Below are 18,654 nucleotides of genomic sequence, written 5' to 3'. Positions count from 1 at the left end.
GGGATAGATACAGGGTTTGAGGTAAAACGCTCTTTCATATAAACTATGAAAATTATGGGGTCAGTTTGACTTCATCTTTTTCAAAACTAAATTTTTTTTTTTAACGTCCTTCCGAAGCGGGCAACGGGATTTCAATTCTGATGACCGACAGCTTCTTACGGGCAAACCCCACACCAAAAATAGTGTCGACATCCCTTCTTCAAAAAAAGCTCCTCAATGTTCTTCCCTCACTCTTTCATCTAGAGTTTTATGGAAATGGAAGAAGAAAATAAAGAAGGGAAGAAATATTGAGATTTGGGGAGAAGAAGCCCTTTTTCCCTTAAAGCTCCTCTCAAGTCTCTTCCTAGCTGATAGCAAAAATGACTCTCTCCCTTTGATCTCTTATTGCTCAGGGAGATAACCCTTCATTCAAAAACTTGATTTGGCCTCTTGCCCCATTTTGCATAGGCCCGTGTGCCTAAAGAAACCTCTTTTAGCTGAAAAACTGGGCAAAAGGAAATATCCAACTTTCACAACCATGTTGCCGACGGAAATTTGGGGACCAGAGCATAAACCCGCGAAACAGGTCAAACCGATGAGACCAAACCAGACATCATTGGTGGTCACACCCCTACTAAAAAGCATCATAGAAGGGCTCTTGGCCAATGCCTTGATGTAATTACATCGAGCACTCAGTTAGGTCGGCGTGGCCATGACAAGCTCGGGTGTTGTCACTTCGCTATAGACTGCATTGCGGCCTGTGGAGAATCGGGTGTGGTCATGCCCAAAGGTGACGTAATTACGCCAAAGTTTGTTTTGCCAATGGGGTCATGCAACCCTCGAGCGCAGTCACACCGAGGGGGGAGGTTATCACAATTGGTATGACTTAGAGCATGCTTATGACCGTTTTGGGCGTGGTCACGTCAAGGGCTAGGCATGGCCACGTCGGACCCTTAGGCCCTTTTGACATATGAAAGATTGTCAAGGGGGATTTTATGTTCCATTAGAGGCGCAAAAAGCCCTAAACGGGTGGATTAGAGCTTCCAAGCATCACAAAAAATCGTTAGGCTCGCCCTAGATCGGGGGACCAATGTCGACCGATAATAACCGCTTTCAAGCACAATCAGGATAGGTCGAATCTTCAATATGGTGCATGACGTGCCCGCTGACGACTCCGCGAACACCTTGAACTACGGGATAGTGCATATGCACGTTACACGCTCCCATAACATCGAAAGGGCATCAAACACATCTAACATAAAAAATTGATGCAAACAGTGGCCTCACAAAAAATAGTGAACAACTAATATTTCATCAATAAATTCATTATCCTACATGAATCTTGATGCATAACATGAATATCAAGATAGTTTTTTTAGCAAAAAAATTCTCAAACATTGACTTAAAATCATTTAGAACCCTGATTTCAACAAACTTATAGTTAAACTAACCGAATCAACGAGACAGACCCAATGATACCATTGTTGGTTTGATCTGAGTCAAATCAAACCTAAATTAACTGTTAAACGGCTTTAGAAAGCTTACAATGCATAATCAGAATGTCAAACAAATGACAAATCTAGCGTCTCAATGTGATGACTCCAACGAGCTGAAGACCACTTAACTTCGACATCATTAATGCACTAAAATATTGACTGAACATCATTCAATTAAGTGAATCACTCCGATGAAGGAATCTTTTTTCCTTCCCCAACATTTATAACCCATATAGAATTTGTCCCACATCGAAAGTTTGTGGAAATTTTTTTTCCTTAGTTCTCTTTAAACGAAGCTCTGCCCTTTGAGATACTCAGACATGCCTCCTCAAATTTATTTTGAGCCAACAAGTCAAAGCAAATTAAATGGAGCAAAACACAAAATGTGTTGATTTCTACTCATTTTGAAAACGAGATGAACAAAAGCAAAAGAAAATTAGATCTAACCGGACAAGAAAAAAAGAGAAAAAGCTTCCTAGATTTTATGACCACTAAGGTCGACCGTTTTAATCGGTCCGATATTCCCGACCGGGTTTGATTGTAGCTTTCAAAACCCGCTCTCGTCCGTCCAAAATAAAATGAACGGTTCACATTGATTTAAATACTAATAAATAATAAACACGTTTTCCGACAATACAGGGTTTCCGGTTGGCAGGGCACCAACCCGGATTTAGTGAAGGGTCGTTTTAGTAATTAATGCTGAATTTAAAGGGTTTATTCGTCCTACAAAATTAGCTCTTCATCGTTATTACTTATTACCTTCCCCCCACCTTCTGTCTCTCTCTTCCGTCGGCTTCTTCGAGCCCTCTGTATTAACTGCTGTTTCTGCAGCAATTTGGATTCTCTGCGCGAGTGGAGGGCGAGATCTTATTTATAGAAGATTGGAACTCATTTGGATCGGGTTCTGATTGGTTTTTTCTCAGCGGTCATCTCATCTACGGAGGTCAGGCTGAGAAGCGCCGGTGTTGCTCGCTAGATCTGCTATCTGAGGTGCGGATCATCGATCATCTTGGTTTCATCGCCGTGTTCTTCTTCTTTTAGGAAATATATTTTGTATTGTTTCCGATCCGTGATAATTTCATTGTTTGGTTGATGGTATGTTGCGGATTGATTGTTTTTTGCTTTTTTTACGTAGATCTACGAGATAGGAGTTTTAATTATGTTTTTCTGTTTGAGAAGAGTTGCTTTAGATCCGTTGAGATGATTTTCCTATTCCAGTTATGAAGAAATTGATAGCCTCATGCACTTTTTCATGGTGTGTTCGATTTCGTGGGGACCCGCGTTGCTTTGCTGCCCCTTTTTTTTTCCTTCTCTCATTTTTGTTTGCTATTGCTGCTCCTGCGCGGCTCATATTTGTTTTGGCTTTGTTTTGATTTCGATTTGCCTTCTTCTTGTTTCCATTTAGATTCTATTTTGATTGAATTTGAGTTATTTTTAGCAATGCGGAGAGCTTTGATCCCGTGATAGCTTGTGGTTGGCTCAGGAATCTGAGTCTGGTTCTTATAACTTGGATGTCTCTGGCATAACAATCGTATTATATTGATGGATTGCAGGCACTAGCTATCAGCATGGCAACGGCTCCTGCGGCAACTGGATGGCTGAGGGGAAAAGTGAAGGCCGTTCCATCTGGGGATACTCTCGTGATCATGGGAAGTACAAAATTAGAATTTCCACCGGAGAAGACCATAACATTGTCGCACATCATAACACCTAGGCTGGTATGGTTCAGCTCATAAAAAAAATGTCATCTTGTGTCTTTCTGAATGATGAGTTCCACTTATTTTAGTCGCCACACTTGTCACAAGATTCTCTTTATTTTTATCTTTTGCTTTCATCGAACTAAATGTCTTTTTTAGGAGTATTTATTCATTTTCTTACGCTACTACTGCCAATCATATTTCTCTTTTTATTTGTTATTTGAAAGAGCAAATCTATGGTAAGAATTAAAGTACACTATTAGTTCTCCCTTCTGAAATGACCACTTAATTATTTATATGAAAGGGGCATTTACATAAATACCACCCAATTCTTATGTGTTTGCACCTAAACTTTTATTTTTACATTTATAAATACTTTTCACATTTATACCACCCAAATATTTTATATCACATAAAAAATAACCATTATCTTAACTTTTAAAAAGTGAATAATCCTTTTTATGTATAGGTAAGGTTGGAATATATATTAAAAAATTGAAGTTTAGTTGTAAATATGTAAATTCATAGGAATTGTGGCATGTATGTAAAAGTTTCTTGTACGAAGTGTTTGTGCTTTTACACGTCACGACTTTGTGTGATTGCATATTTCCATCTATCCCAACTTCTTGCTTGTATATCCATACAGGCACAAAAATTACATTTTTGTCTTTCCAATGCATATTAGAATGCTGATTTTCATCATCATTTGCAAATGATGTATTTACAAGGCTAATCGATTCCTATCTCTAATGTAATAGGCTCGCCGAGGTACAATGGATGAGCCATTTGCATGGGACAGCAGAGAGTTTTTGAGAAAACTTTGCATAGGAAAGGTATTTTTTCTTCAAAGCAACGGATCACTTTAAAAAATAATTTTCAATTTCTAAAAACTTTTTTTTTTTTAACACAATTGGTATTCTTTTGAGTAGGAGGTGGTATTCAAAGTAGATTACACTGTTGCAAACATAAACAGAGAGTTCGGTACAGTTTTCCTTGCGGACAAGAATATTGCACATTTGCTTGTTTCTCAAGGATGGGCAAAGGTAGCACATATTGGTTAAGGATATTTCGTGTTTGCATTACAGTCCCGAATGTCCAATTTAATGCACCGATCAATATATTTTTGAATCAGGTTAAGGAGCAGGGTCCACAAAAAGGCGAAGCAAGCCCTGCTTTAGCAGAACTGCTGCATTTGGAGGAGCAAGCTAAGCAGCAAGAGCTAGGTCGCTGGAGCAAGGTTTTCTTTCTTTCCTCGAATAGTTATATCTTTTCAAGATGTTTTTATTATGTTAAATTCATTTTCACCTTACTTTTATTACCCTTTTGTATAAACTATTGGAGTTTTATTTCCATGGACAATTATGGCATTGCTTGCTTGCCACTCCCTTTATCTAAAAATAATGAATGAATTAACTTCTTCACTCAAGTGATTTGGCTGACATTAAGTTCACGCTCTTCATCATTTATCTGAGGCTAGCCTAAATTTTCCTGCGTAGGGTATGCATAAAAAGCATAATCAGTTATATGCTTTCTTTTGACTTATGATTTATGATTTAGGCACCCGGTGCAGCAGAGGCATCAATCAGAAACCTCCCTCCCTCCGCCATAGGTGATCCCAGTAATTTGGACGCCATGGGACTCTTGACTGCAAATAAGGGAAAATCCATGCAAGCTATTGTTGAGCAAGTTCGTGATGGCAGTACAGTTCGTGTCTATCTGCTCCCTGAATTTCTGTTTGTTCAAGTTTTTATTGCTGGGATCCAGGTAAGCCATCATTCATGAGTGTCTTTTATTCATTATTTTCATGATGTTTATCAATTCAAATAATGTTATCCTTATCATATTGCGTAAACTTCTGTGTCAACCATAAGGCGCCATCTATGGGAAGAAGGGCTGTAGTGGAAGCTACTCCAGCACCGGAAGTGCCAACGGATGATGCAGATGGAGAAGCATCTGCTGAAATTAGAACCCAACAAACATCTGCACAAAGACTTATATCACAAGCATCAGCTACTGAAATTTCGCCTGACCCATTTGGGAGAGAAGCCAAACACTTCACAGAGATTCACACATTAAATCGTGATGTTAGTGACTATTGTCTGCTTGATGTTGAAATTTTTTCTTTCAATTTGGCTGTTTCTAAAGGTGTAATGGCAGGTTCGTATTGTACTGGAAGGCGTGGATAAATTCAGTAATTTGATTGGCTCCTTATATTATCCGGATGGTGATTCTGCAAAAGATATTGCTTTGGAGCTTGTGCAAAATGTGAGTTGCCCTTGTTCTTTTTTTATGCCTAAATTTTACATGTGTTGAGCGGAGCCTGATATAAAAAAATATAGTGTATAAAAATTTACATAAATAGCACTGTAAGAATGCAAATGTTGAAGAAAAAATGATATCAGCATGTTTATTGTATTGGGAGATTAATGCATTTAGATAGCTTGGGTTTAGCTGCATGGTTTTCTAGTTTGACCAACTAGCCCCCATTTCTACCTTTGATATTCATCTTAGCTATCAATCAAGATAACCTTTATTCTGGAATGGATCAACATGACCTTTCTGTTTCGACAAGAAATCTGATTGTTTTCATTATAATTTTATACATGATACTTTAAACTTTGATTTTTGTGAATGCGTTTTCTAGAAATGCTTTGTTATTTTTAAGGACGATAACTATAAATAATTGTTTATCATTAACGGCATTTTTATTCTGGTATCCATGGGTGGTATTGCTAATGCCTGTTTTCTTCAGCTAATTTTTATCTTGTGTGATCTTCTAATTATGCATCTAGGAAAGTTCATTGAATCTCCCTCTTTTTAAGAAAGCTATTTTTTAACGCTAAAGTTCCCTGTATTTTGGTACTTGCTTGCTTTAATCATCCTGATATTGTTGTCATGACATCATCATCATTGGCATTTTGTCAACTATTTTGAGCTAAGCTTTCTGAAGCCTTCTTCTCCATTCCTTCCAGTTAACTGCTATGGCAAGCAGTTACTTTGTTCTATGTAAACATTTTCATGCTATGTATACCCATTTCAAATGTTTTTATCTTAGTTCCATCTACAAGTTTTATTAATGCACCATTTGACATTTGTTTTCTCTATTCAAACTAATCAATGGACTGCTTGGTTTTGTAAAATTTGGAAGTAGAATATTTAACATGAAAGTTGTTTTCCTCCATTTATGGCCTTGAAAAAATATGTTGCAAAGTAAGGATGGTCAAATCTGCTGCATATATTTTGCATTGAATGTGTTTTCCTACTAGATAATAAACTCCTAAATCAAGTTTTCATACTTTTATCTTACAATCACCTTTTCACTAATGCAGTTATTTCTCATTATTTCCTTCCTAGCTTTGCAGTTGGCATACATCTTACCATTTTCAAAACATAGCTGTTGAGTCCCAATTTGTTATCTTGACACGCCTTGAGGGATCGAGGGATAGGGCACAAAGATGAATGAAATGAGAAAGAAAATAGTAAGATTGCAAAATGAACAATTTTATGGGGGAAAATAACTGTGTTTTCATTCATAAAATAGTCTGTATTTGTATTCATAGGAGACCTTTGACATAGCTACATTTTTATCCCTACTTTAATGAGGCGTGACAGATAATTTTTTCCCTTTTAGATGCCTTTTCACAATTATAACTAATACTGGCGTCTTTCCACATTTATAACTGATTCTGACAGTCTTTCATACTCATAATTGACATAAAAATATATTCGTGCCAACGGATGTTGACAACCACTCAGGTCTATGTTTTCAATCAGTATGTCTTTTGATCGACCAACTTGGCTGACTTAGGGTCGATTTATTCCTCATAAGTATCGTTCGACTTTGACTATGAGAATTTGAGCGTCTTTTGAGTGATAGCCGATCAACTTTAAGTTGATCGGTGTCATTGTCTTCAATCCAGTGATTATTTAATAAATGAGTAGAAATTAATCCGATTGGCTTATCATTGGCCAATTGATTTATCTTCAGCTGATCGACTCATCGAGCCTTTTGATTCTGCAGGTCAATGAATTTCACCTCTCCCCTTCTAGGACATTTGATTGCCTTGAGATTCATGCTGACAATTTTCCTGCATACAATAACTAGCAATGATTCTTTATTGCGAAGCACTAGGATTCTATTGTGCGTTATCTGGCTACTTAAACATACATATAGATATTCCTCTCAGTCCATGTTTATCTTTTTTTTAATCACTCTGTTTAACTCCTAAAGCTATATCATTAGAATGCCATCATTCTCTTTTATAAAAAGTAAAATATTGCAAAACTAGAATAAACCCTGAATGACGGTAGTCAAAAGTTTAGGTTGTTGATTCTGGTGTGTTGAATCCAAAAATGTCAAAAAAAAAAAACGAAGGAATGGAACGATTCTATTAAGAAGTGGTGAAGAGAGAGAGAGTAGTAGTAGACGGACAAAAAAAGGGTATCTTATTCATAATATGAACCTCTATTTATTGGTCTATATCACAATATTATAAAAGTATATATTAGCCCCATCATTATTAATATTTCAGGAGGGCTTTTTGGTAATTATAGAGTTAATTCACATATAATAAGACCGGGGGCCGATTTAATCGATGAGGGTTGTCGATATATAGTCCGAAAGACTGCTCCCTATCGATCGTCCTGAAGGGTGATTATTGTCTTACGGAACGGTGGCTTCTGTCGATCGTTCAGATAAGGCGCTTCCTTGCCGATACTCTTCCGGAAACGATCGTCGAAGGCTACGCTCGATCACCCGCATCTTCTTCTTGAGCTGACTATCTGCTTTGAGTTTCATGCTAACATATTTTTATGTGTACATGGTGAAATGCTAACTCTTGAGCATTTTGAAGGTAAGGAATGTTTAGATGAAATTTGGATCAACTCTTTTGAAGTTAGGCAAGTTTAAGTTTGTATATCTACCTCTTGGAAGACCCTGAATACCTTGCTGTTCATTCCCCTGTTTGTACAGCTAATTAAGGGATTTTTTTTTTCCCCTAACGAGCATGTCTATTAAATGTTTGTTAACAGCAGTTTTTTAATTTATCCATAGGGATTGGCTAAGTATGTGGAATGGAGTGCCAACATGATGGAGGATGAAGCAAAACGACGGTTGAAGGCTGCCGATCTTCAAGCGAAAAAAGATCGCTTGAGAATCTGGACAAATTATGTACCACCCCAAACAAATTCAAAAGCTATTCATGATCAAAACTTCACAGGAAAGGTAATTGTGTTTCCTTCTAGTAATAAATAGCTTCCCTTAATATGAATGCCTACATATATAGATAGTGGTTAAATTGTCTTATTTTTGGGGCTTTGACTTTTGATAGGTTGTTGAGGTTGTTAGTGGGGATTGTATCATCGTTGCTGATGACTCCATATCATATGGAAGTCCAATGGCAGAACGCAGAGTTAATCTCTCTAGTATTAGGTGCCCTAAGATAGGAAATCCTCGTAGAGATGAAAAGCCCGCAGCTTATGCCCGTGAGGCTAGGGAATTCCTCCGTACACGCCTCATTGGCCGTCCGGTATGCATTTACACTGCTCTTTTCATACTGAGTTTATCTCCTAGCACCGTAATTCTAAAATAATTCATGTTTGATCAGGTCAAAGTTTCCATGGAATATTCTAGGAAGGTAAGCATGGCCGATGGGCCATTCACAACTGGTGTACCTGGTTCAGCTGATTCTAGAGTAATGGATTTTGGGTCAGTTTTTTTATTATCACCATCAAAAGCTGATGGTGATGACAACACTCCTGCTCAACCTTCTGTCAATGGTCAATCAGAAGGAATTAATGTAGCTGAGCTGGTTGTGTCACGTGGTTTTGGGACTGTTATCAGACACCGAGATTTTGAAGAAAGGTCAAATTTTTACGATGCTTTACTTGCAGCAGAGTCACGAGCTATCAGCGGGAAGAAAGGGATTCATTCTGCCAAGGACTCGCCTGTTATGCACATCACTGATCTTACCACGGTAAGGGGACTAAAAGTATGCTATCTGTGCAAAATCGTTGTAGAGTTGTCTATTAAACATGATAATCTATGTCTCAGGCATCGGTTAAAAAGGCGAAGGACTTCTTGCCATTTCTACAACGAAGTAGAAGGCTTCCTGCTATTGTGGAATATGTCCTTAGTGGTCACCGATTCAAATTGCTGATCCCTAAGGAGACCTGCAGTATTGCCTTCTCATTGTCCGGTGTCAGGTGCCCAGGACGCGACGAGCCCTTCTCAAATGAAGCAATTTCCTTGATGAGGAGGAGGATACTTCAAAGGGATGTGGAGGTGCTGAATTATTGCTTTTGTTAATTCTACTGTAAAGTCTTTTTCTGATTCTTGTTTCTTTGTTTTTTTTTGTTTTTTTTTTGCTTTTGATCTAATGTAATTAATTACACAGATTGAAGTAGAGACGGTAGATCGAACTGGAACTTTCTTGGGTTCTTTATGGGAATCTAGTACTAATATAGGTGCCGTACTTCTTGAAGCTGGGCTTGCTAAGCTTCAGACAGGCTTTGGTGCGGATAGGATCCCAGATTCTCAGACTCTTGCTCAGGCTGAACGGTCGGCCAAGCAACAGAAGTTAAAGGTATGTCATTATGTCATGCATATTGTTTCGTTTTCTTTATGTTTGTTAATAAATATTTCCTTTGCTTGCCCCTCTTAAGATTTGGGAAAACTATGTTGAGGGACAAGAGAATACCAATGTTTCTTCAGCAGAATCAAAAGAGAAGGAAGTGCTTAAGGTAGAATTATCTTAAACCGGGGCATGTTATCATAATAATGAAAGATTAAACTTTTTCTCTAACAGTTTTTCTTTTAGGTTGTGGTCACTGAAGTCCTTGGTGGTGGAAAATTCTATGTTCAGACAGTTGGTGATCAAAAGGTGGCTGCTATCCAGAATCAGCTTGCTGCATTGAACCTTGGAGAAGCTCCATTAATTGGTTCTTTCACTCCCAAAAAAGGAGATATTGTCCTTGCTCAGTTCAGCTTGGATAAATCTTGGAACCGAGCTTTGGTAATCTTAAAAAGCCTACTTTTTCTAGAAGAAGCGTGTTTGAAAATTTTGCTTGCCACCTTTACATTTACTTGCCATTTGAACGATAGCTCTTAGTCTTTCCTTGTTTTTTTTTTTATAATTTGGTTGAATAAGGAGTTCATGCAAAGTGAAATCTGCATGAAAAACTAGTTTTCGGTTCGAGCTAAATGGGAGGAGTTATTTTATTCGAACCTGGCCTCATTTAATGTCTTTTGAATACTTACATTGCATTCAAATACATCAAATCAGAAAACCGTCAGATTTTTTGTGATCATGTTAGTTTTATTCCTTATACTTTAGTCTTTCCATTTTTTGTGATCATGTTAGTTTTATTCCTTACACGTAGAATTGGTAGGCCTAAGAGTGATATACTGGTGTATCATTTCTAGATATTATCGTTATGATGTGAACACTTACGAAGTGAGTGAAAAGTTAAAAGTAATTGAGAAAATTTTGGTATTAGAATTATAATACAATGTTTGAGAGTATGATGTACATTTTTTTGATAATTAATGGTCTTTATTATGAAAAGGTCAAGTCCGCATTTTGATGGATTAAAGTTTGTTGGATGCATCATCGACTAATTGTGATGTAGATATAGGCATACCCTTTAGAGTTAGACTTATATGATTAAAATTGAGAAATATCTTGGGTTCAATATGTAATACAAAAATATCATGGAGATTTATAACTAAAATGTTAAGTTAATAATTAGATTGACTATATGATATGATTTAACATTTGCATTAAATGAGCTTATTGGTTGCCAAACTGAGAACTTACTAATTTAATTGTGTTGAAACTATTAAGGAATGGAATGAAAGAGGAATGTGGTAATAAAGAAGTTATGCATAGAGAAACAGGATTCCTTATTCTGAAGATTGAGAGACCAAGTGGTGGGGGGAGGGAGGAATCCCTACTCTCATCAATCAATAAATATCATTGTTCAACAGGTAGCACTAATCTTCACATGAATAGTTTTTTAGGGCTCCAAAGCACTATAATAATCAAGAGAAATGACTGCATGACCATAATAAGAAAAATAAAAAAAATTCTTACCCTAACAAAATAAATGATCATACTTAATGCTTATTTGGGATAATTTTCTCACAGCTTTATTTTTTAGACCGTTACACATTGATTTTACTATTTTTTTTTTGTTATTTTTAAGAATGTTTTGTGATGGGATGTTGTTTTTGACAACCAAATCTGTTATAGTGTAATAGCTCTGAGAAAACGGTTCTATTATTTTCGAAAAGAAAAAAGGATATAGAAGTAGCAAAAGTTGTTGAAATGGCTTCTTTCTCAACAACCGCTTTTCAACTAATTTCACAAAAAAATTGCAGCTGCCCCAAACGAATTATTATTTATGTTGATAATGGTTATATTGTTGGTGGCGATGGTCTTTCATCTGATCAATACGTTGAATATAAGATAGTAAATGGTTCTTTTGGTTCATATACAATGGTGTGCTGAAGATGCTCAATAATTTATGTAGATAAAACTGTCACATGGTAAAATGGAAAAACATTGTCACATGGCATGTTAAGTTTACCTAACATCTTATGAAGTCCTAGTAAGAATATATGGTTATTGAGAACTCATAAAGCGGACTCCAATAGTTTGTAGAAAGTTGATAATGTTAATGTCGAAGAATGATCCACTATTAGTGGTCTTTTGTGGATTAATTGTTAGCTTGTAGATGTGTTAGATTAATAACTTAATTGTGGATGACTAGTTCAATAACTTTATATTACTTAATTATTATCTATTGTGTAATTTCTATCATCAAGTTTAGAATTTAATCAGCCACCTTTAAAAAATCATTATTTGGTTAATTAGAAGTCTAGCCATTAGTTAATTGATTAAATAATTTAATCTATTTGTCACACTTCTCTTCTTAGTAATGATTCTGTTAGGCAACTAAATTTTATTTTGACCGTCCGATTAACAACTTGACTGTTAATTGCATAGTTAATAAGTACTTATTTGTGATTTGTTAGTAAACATACATTAGTGGATTAATTTCTCTGATTAGCTTCATTTATTGGCCAATTATGATTCATCATTTATTATGTCACTTCTGACTCGTTCATCTTCAATATTATTGGCCATAATGTTCATTATTTATGATGAAGCGGATTTACTAAAATATGACCAAATTAGTTCACGGAACCCTTCTTTTTTCCTTGCTTTTCATGTTTTCTCACCAATTTAACTAACAAAATTCTACTTCAGATTATCAATTCTTTACAGATTTTTTTTTCTTACTTTGCCGGAAAACTAAATGAGCGCTTTGGACTTTTTTTTTTAACTTAATATTTATCAATAATGCAGCGTATTTTCTGAAGAATTTGCTTGTTATTTATTTGCACTGCTACATAATATTTTTCTTTATCATGCCCTATTCTATGTGATGCTGCTGCAATAATCGTTCTTTGTCATGAAATTTACTCGCAATGTGTTTCCTTAGGTCAAGCATGCTGCATCCCTGTAAGCACAACGTGGATAAAGTTGTTCTTAATATTTTCTTCAATAATGAACCGGCTTAAATATTAATGATATTCAAAATGTTTGTGATATCAAGACTGCATATTTTCACTTGATTTGCAAAATTTCTTACTTGGATTCATTCTACTGCATTTTAAAAAGATCGTTAATGGACCACGAGGACCTGTTGAATCTCTCAACGACAACTTTGAGGTCTTCTACATCGACTACGGCAACCAGGAGACTGTTCCATACAGTCAACTCAGACGACTCGATTCATCGGTCTCGTCGTCACCCGGGTTGGCTCAGCTATGCAAGCTCGCATATATCAAGGTGCCAGAGTTGGAAGACGATTTTGGACAAGAAGCTGCCGAATATCTCAGTGAGTGCACTCTTAACAGTTCTAAAGAGTTCAGAGCTATGATTGAAGATAGAGACACTTCAGGTGGTAAAGTTAAGGGACAGGGAACTGGAACAGTATTGATTGTCACTCTGGTTGATGTGGAAGCTGAAACTAGTGTCAACGCTGCCATGCTGCAGGTTTGTTAACCTTAAACCATATTCTTGTCAATTCTATTGCCTTCAAAATTTAATGAATCTGAATTTGCAAGGCGTGGCAAAGTTTTTCAATTTATAAGGTCTATTTGTGGTCACTTTCTTGCTTTCAAGGCAACTATACAATTTTCTTGTAGTTTTTTCAAAATTTTTTATGATCAGAAGCTACTTCTTACAATCACATCTGCTATAGCGTCATAGTTATAAAAAATTTGGAAATTGTCATACATGCCATGTAATTGATATGTATTTAAGTATCAAATCCCTAAACTTTCATATTTACTTGTATAAAACTTTGGTGTCATAAACATATACATGAAAATGTGTATTTTGCTTTTAAAGGGAAAGATATAGCGGTGTTTTTGATGTGATATCAAAGATTTGAGTTTTATGCATGTAAATATAGAAGTTTATATATTTGACATGTAAATAAGTAAGAATTGTGCAGTATGTATGTAAATGCCCGTCAAAAACTTATAACTAATTCATTCTACTTAATTTGGGTTGTAGGAAGGACTGGGCAGGCTAGAAAGAAGGAAGAAGTGGGACAGGAAGGAAAGACAGGCTGCACTAGACAACCTCGAAGAGTTCCAAGCCAAGGCGAAGCGCGATCGGCTTAAAATATGGCAGTATGGCGATATTCAATCCGATGAAGACGAAGACTCTGCTCCGGCGGCTGCCAGGAAAGCAGGCGGGGGCCGTCGCTAGATCCAATCCAATCCAATTCGCATTGCCCTTATAAAACCAGGTAGCTTAAATGGGGAATACAGTAGACAGTTTGAGACACAAAACTTCGAGTTTAGTATTTATTTATAATCTGAACTATTTTGAACATGTTCTCTCCACCATTTTCTTTATTTTTGCTTGTTTAAGCTTGCCAGTACATTATTTTTCACCTCTTTAATAAGCCAACCTGCTCCACCAGTGTTGTCTGTCAGATTATTGTAGGTTGTCTTATGACTGATTGCTGTAACTTATTTTTGTATCTTCAGAAAAAAAAAACAATTGAAGGGATTGAGATATTGCAAATAATAAAAAAAAAAGTTAGGTTTTGTTTCTATGTGTGTTGGTATGGAATCACAATCAAGAAAAAAAGAAAGGGTTTGGACATTCATGAAATGTTTTTGTGAGAAACTTGTCCCTTGGTTTTTGTATACATCATTTTAGTCCTAATTTATTTTCTTAATATGTTCTGAGTCTTTTTTTTTTCATTATTTTGACAATTTACTCCTATGAGAATGAAAGTTTTACAAGTTGAAGGAAAATTTACATGCATGCCGCTCGATTTATTTATTGAATATTTTTGTCGCGTGTCCCAGCGTGTTGGTTAACATCCACGGTATAAGACTCTTCAAGTTGGGGGTTCGAATCCTCTCTGACACAGTTGACCTCAAGGAGTTGGTACTTGGATTGTTAGATGCATCAGGGGTGGCTGGAGACTTGCATAATAGTTTTTGGCCATTTCTTTTTTTAAAAAAATGTTTTGAATATCTAAAGTTTGATATTTATGGCATGCATATAAAAGCCTCTTGATTTGATTTTTTTTATAAATTTTATTTTTTGACACTTTAATCATTCTAAACAACTAAAGAACCAAAGTTTTTCCAAAGTGTTAGAATAGTGAACTCTACCACTATATTTTCTAGTCGTAGCTAACAGCGGACGAGTCTCCATCCTCCAACTGTATATCTGTGTTCTACCTTTTGCTGTTGCTCTGTTATGTCAAATCTTACGAGTCGTCGGTTACCCATATTTTCTATTTTTTTGTCATTTAGGTGTCCAGGCACATTTAGGTGGCACGAGTAAGACTCATTATTATTTATTATTTGTGATTGCTTGTGATGCGTCTTAGAAAATTTATGGCGGTAGAGTAACAAATTATCATCGTAGCTTTATATTAGAATTCAACACATACACAGATGAAAGAGAAACATATAGTATTGACACCAGAGATTTTTACGTGAAAACCCGTAAAAAAAAAGACCATGGGGGCTTAGGCTAGTTGCGAAAACTCACTATTGATTGATGATTACAAAAATCTCATCACCTAGACGGGAGATGATAACTATATTTTTTGTACTACAGTTTCAACTGACAGTGTGGTTGATGGTAATCAATGGTGGTTAGTAGTGGTCGACAACGGTTGGCGGAGGTCAACGGTGTTCGACGACGGTAGACGGTGATCGACAGAGGTCGGCAGTGGCCGTTGGCGGTTGCCTTTGGCAAAGGTCGGTTCTAGTCAACGACAGTTGACGTAGTAGATGACGGTCAGTGATTGTCGATGGAGGTCAGCGGTGGTCAACGGCGGTCGGCGGAAGTCGATGATGGTTGGTGGTGATGCTGAGCTACAGCTTCTCCTCAAAGCTCATGCTCTCTCTAGGCTTTTGTCTCTTCTTATAGGGGTAGTGTTCTATTTATAGTATTTTTGGTGCAATTAATGCATTAATATGAATCATTTTAATGAGATGGTTCAGAGAGTTTCCTTTAATCATACGGAGTTTAATGGACATTTGAGTGTCTTAATGAGGTTGGAATTGAGTAATCTTGGGCTTGTTGGATTCGTCTTATCGAGACGCTCAATTTGAGTATAAACTTGATAGTTTCGACATTTGTTTGACCTTCCAAATGTGTCCGAAAATCTTCCAATGGTAGTTTAATGACTTAATCGGGGCTCGATTTGACTCGAATCAGACCAGTTTTTATATCATTAGGTATGTCACATCGAGTCGGTCAGTTTGACTATACGTTTGTTGAAATCGGAGCTCTAGATAAATTTTTATCAAGATTTGAATGTTTCTTATTCAAAATATCGTCTCGAGATCCGTGTCACGCCTCGAGATTCATGTCGGATGATGAAAATTTGTTGGTGGGGTATCAGCTTACACAATATTATATTACATTTCATGCATCTCACTTTCTACCTCGACTGGCCGTCCCGGCTCGATCGGCATCACTTTTACCCCAACCGGCCGCCCTAAACTTATCAGCATCACTTTTATCTCAACCGGCCGCCCTCTCCCGCCCGACATAGCTCTTCCTCACTATACATTATTAGTTCATTGGACTATGATATTGTCTGCATTAAGCCTTCGTTCTATTAAAAGTAAATAAATAAATGCATAATAAATGTGTTGTATATTATGATTTAATCAAGTAGTTTGTACTTTCAAAATTAAAGGTGTGTCCCGTTTAAAGCATTAAAAGATAAAAGGAGCGTTTAAGTTTAAATTTTATATATTTATACATCTAATACTTCAAACATTTACATGCATATAATTCAAATCTTTTACGTCACATTAAAATATTAACATCATTATCTTTAAAAAAAAAACCAAAAATAATATTTTATTGCATACCTTTGTGATGTCAATGTTTATTTATGTAAACATCAAACTAATTGTTAGATATGAAAATAGTTAAAAATTGTGTACAATTTATGTAAATTTCTTGTAAATGAATAGATAGAAGACTTACATTGTTGAATTCTTTTTTAGGACTTGGAGTCATGTATTGTTCGTGAGTTCATATCATCTGAAAAACAGATTGTCTCTGTAAGTAAGTTGTGGTAGAATGTTGTGAAACTCCGTCTTTTTCCCCAAATTCTTGGGAAAAGAGAATGGTTTTGGCGAAGGATTTTTGGTTCGAGGTCTTGAGATTGCCAGAGCCCTCTGATGATTTTCCCTTTTTAACTTCCATAAGGAAAAAAATAAATATATATATATATATAATTACTTGCAATTCTATACCACACACGTCCACAATATCTTGATGAGAAGAAGACACGCGTATCAGGTGGCGTCATAAATATTGATAGATGCATGTACTTTAATGTAATGATGGTCTTCTACACTGGTTGGTTTGCACCGTGATAGTTCAATCACTTCGACAAGTAGATTCGAATCAACCACCTCAACGAGTGGGCTTGGTTCGTCCACTTCGGCAGATATATTCGATTCAAGAGTACCCATACAGAAGTCTTTCTTGAAATTATAATTACATCAACTAGATTGTTCATATTTTTCAGCATATGATTTTAAACTTTTTGTATATATATATTAATGGATTTTTTTGCAATTTTCAAATTAATAAATTAATTTTCTCAAAAATGATAAATTTCGTCTACAATATCATCTCATTCTCTAAATACTCTTTATCTTTGACCCTCATGCCATTATTAGCCGCTGAATTCATTTAAACCTAAACCAGCAGACAACACGAAAAACATGTGCGGGCCCCACTTCAGCCATTTTTTTCAATATCTACCTAAATATATCATTAAAAATATGTAATTAAATAAATACTACAAATATATATAATATATCCATAGAAAATAATTTATTAAGTTGTTTGAATCCATTGCACCTGCTCCCTCACGTGGGAGGTTTGGACTTTGGACCAAAAAGTAAAAGTGGCTTTTACACACATATCATTCCAAATTTTTATATTTCCCCCTCAAATCCTCAAATTTTCATAATTACAAAAAGTTTATAAAAATTAGTACTCATTATCATAATTTAATTGTCAACTTCATCCTTTAATCCATAGATAAAGTATTATATGTGTAAAACAGAAAGTTTAGGGTCTATTTTGGGGAAAATATTTGCTTACATAAGACGTACGCAGCGCTGCGTACGTCAGGGGTTATTCAGGGGGTACAGGGGGTTATATTCGGGTTATACCCCCCTGAAACCTCCGTGTAACTCCCTTGTAACCTCCGCGTAACTTATTTGTACCCATGAAATTACAGAAGTGCGGAACTCATTTGTGGGTTACATGTAGTTTACAAAGAGGTTACAGAGGGGTATAACCCTATATAACCCCCATGTACCCCCTGAATAACCCCTGGATGTACGCAGCGCTGCGTACGTCTTATGTAAGCAAATATTTTTTCTATTTGGGCAGCTGTTGAGCATATTATTCTGAAAATCTGATAATCTACGATTATCAGAATAAGTCGGCTTACTGTTTGTGCCGGCTATGTATATAACTTTACCAAAGTAAAAAAATGCATAAAAGCTGGGCCTATATGTGAAAATGTATAGCAATTTTATTTTTTATAGACATTTACATACATACTACTTAGTTGTTATGTATTTATATATCTAACAACTAAACTTTACTTTATACTTTTTATATTTATATCACTAAAATATTTCATATTGCAAAAAAACTACTATCTTGACATACATGTTCGCATGCATGCGTACGTTGGTATTTGTGTAAAAATTAAAATTTTAGTGTTAGATGTATAAATAGATATGAGCTTTGATTGTTATATGTGTAAATATAAAAGTTTAGATGTTAGATTTGTAAATACTAAAAAAAACAAAAGGTTGCGTGTGAATTGAACAGTCGTCTAATTCAAATATTGGACGAATGCTTGCTTGTAGATGTGAACCTCCT

The 18,654-nt window shown here is 35.9% G+C and overlaps 1 protein-coding gene across 1 annotated transcript; it reads left to right on the top strand.

Annotated features, from left to right (window-relative positions):
* Nucleotides 1–2,292: 2,292 nt before the first annotated feature.
* On the top strand, nt 2,293–13,960 carry LOC110022398 (ribonuclease TUDOR 1-like). Its single transcript, XM_020721319.1, has 17 exons — nt 2,293–2,465; nt 3,029–3,193; nt 3,931–4,005; nt 4,102–4,215; nt 4,305–4,409; nt 4,730–4,936; nt 5,044–5,256; nt 5,330–5,437; nt 8,226–8,396; nt 8,503–8,700; nt 8,779–9,147; nt 9,225–9,455; nt 9,568–9,756; nt 9,836–9,913; nt 9,991–10,185; nt 12,859–13,236; nt 13,762–13,960. Exons 2-17 carry the CDS (start codon nt 3,044–3,046, stop codon nt 13,957–13,959), a joined length of 2,979 nt encoding a protein of 992 aa, XP_020576978.1. The 5' UTR covers nt 2,293–2,465; nt 3,029–3,043; the 3' UTR covers nt 13,960.
* The last annotated feature ends 4,694 nt before the right edge of the window (nt 13,961–18,654 follow it).

This window comes from Phalaenopsis equestris, unplaced genomic scaffold (genome assembly GCF_001263595.1).
Source record: "Phalaenopsis equestris unplaced genomic scaffold, ASM126359v1 Scaffold000002, whole genome shotgun sequence".
NCBI lineage: Eukaryota > Viridiplantae > Streptophyta > Magnoliopsida > Asparagales > Orchidaceae > Phalaenopsis > Phalaenopsis equestris.
The sequence above is the reverse complement of the archived record's forward strand: the minus strand, read 5'-3'. Positions and strand labels throughout refer to the sequence as shown.

What these genes read in the sequence shown, in the direction of transcription:
- LOC110022398 (XM_020721319.1), top strand. Translation starts at nt 3,044, where the DNA reads ATGGCAACGGCTCCTGCGGCAACTGGATGGCTGAGGGGAAAAGTGAAG. An exon ending in TTTCTCAAGGATGGGCAAAG is followed by an intron (nt 4,216 to 4,304) that starts GTAGCACATATT and finishes TTTTTGAATCAG; the next exon opens with GTTAAGGAGCAGGGTCCACA. An exon ending in TTTTTATTGCTGGGATCCAG is followed by an intron (nt 4,937 to 5,043) that starts GTAAGCCATCAT and finishes GTCAACCATAAG; the next exon opens with GCGCCATCTATGGGAAGAAG.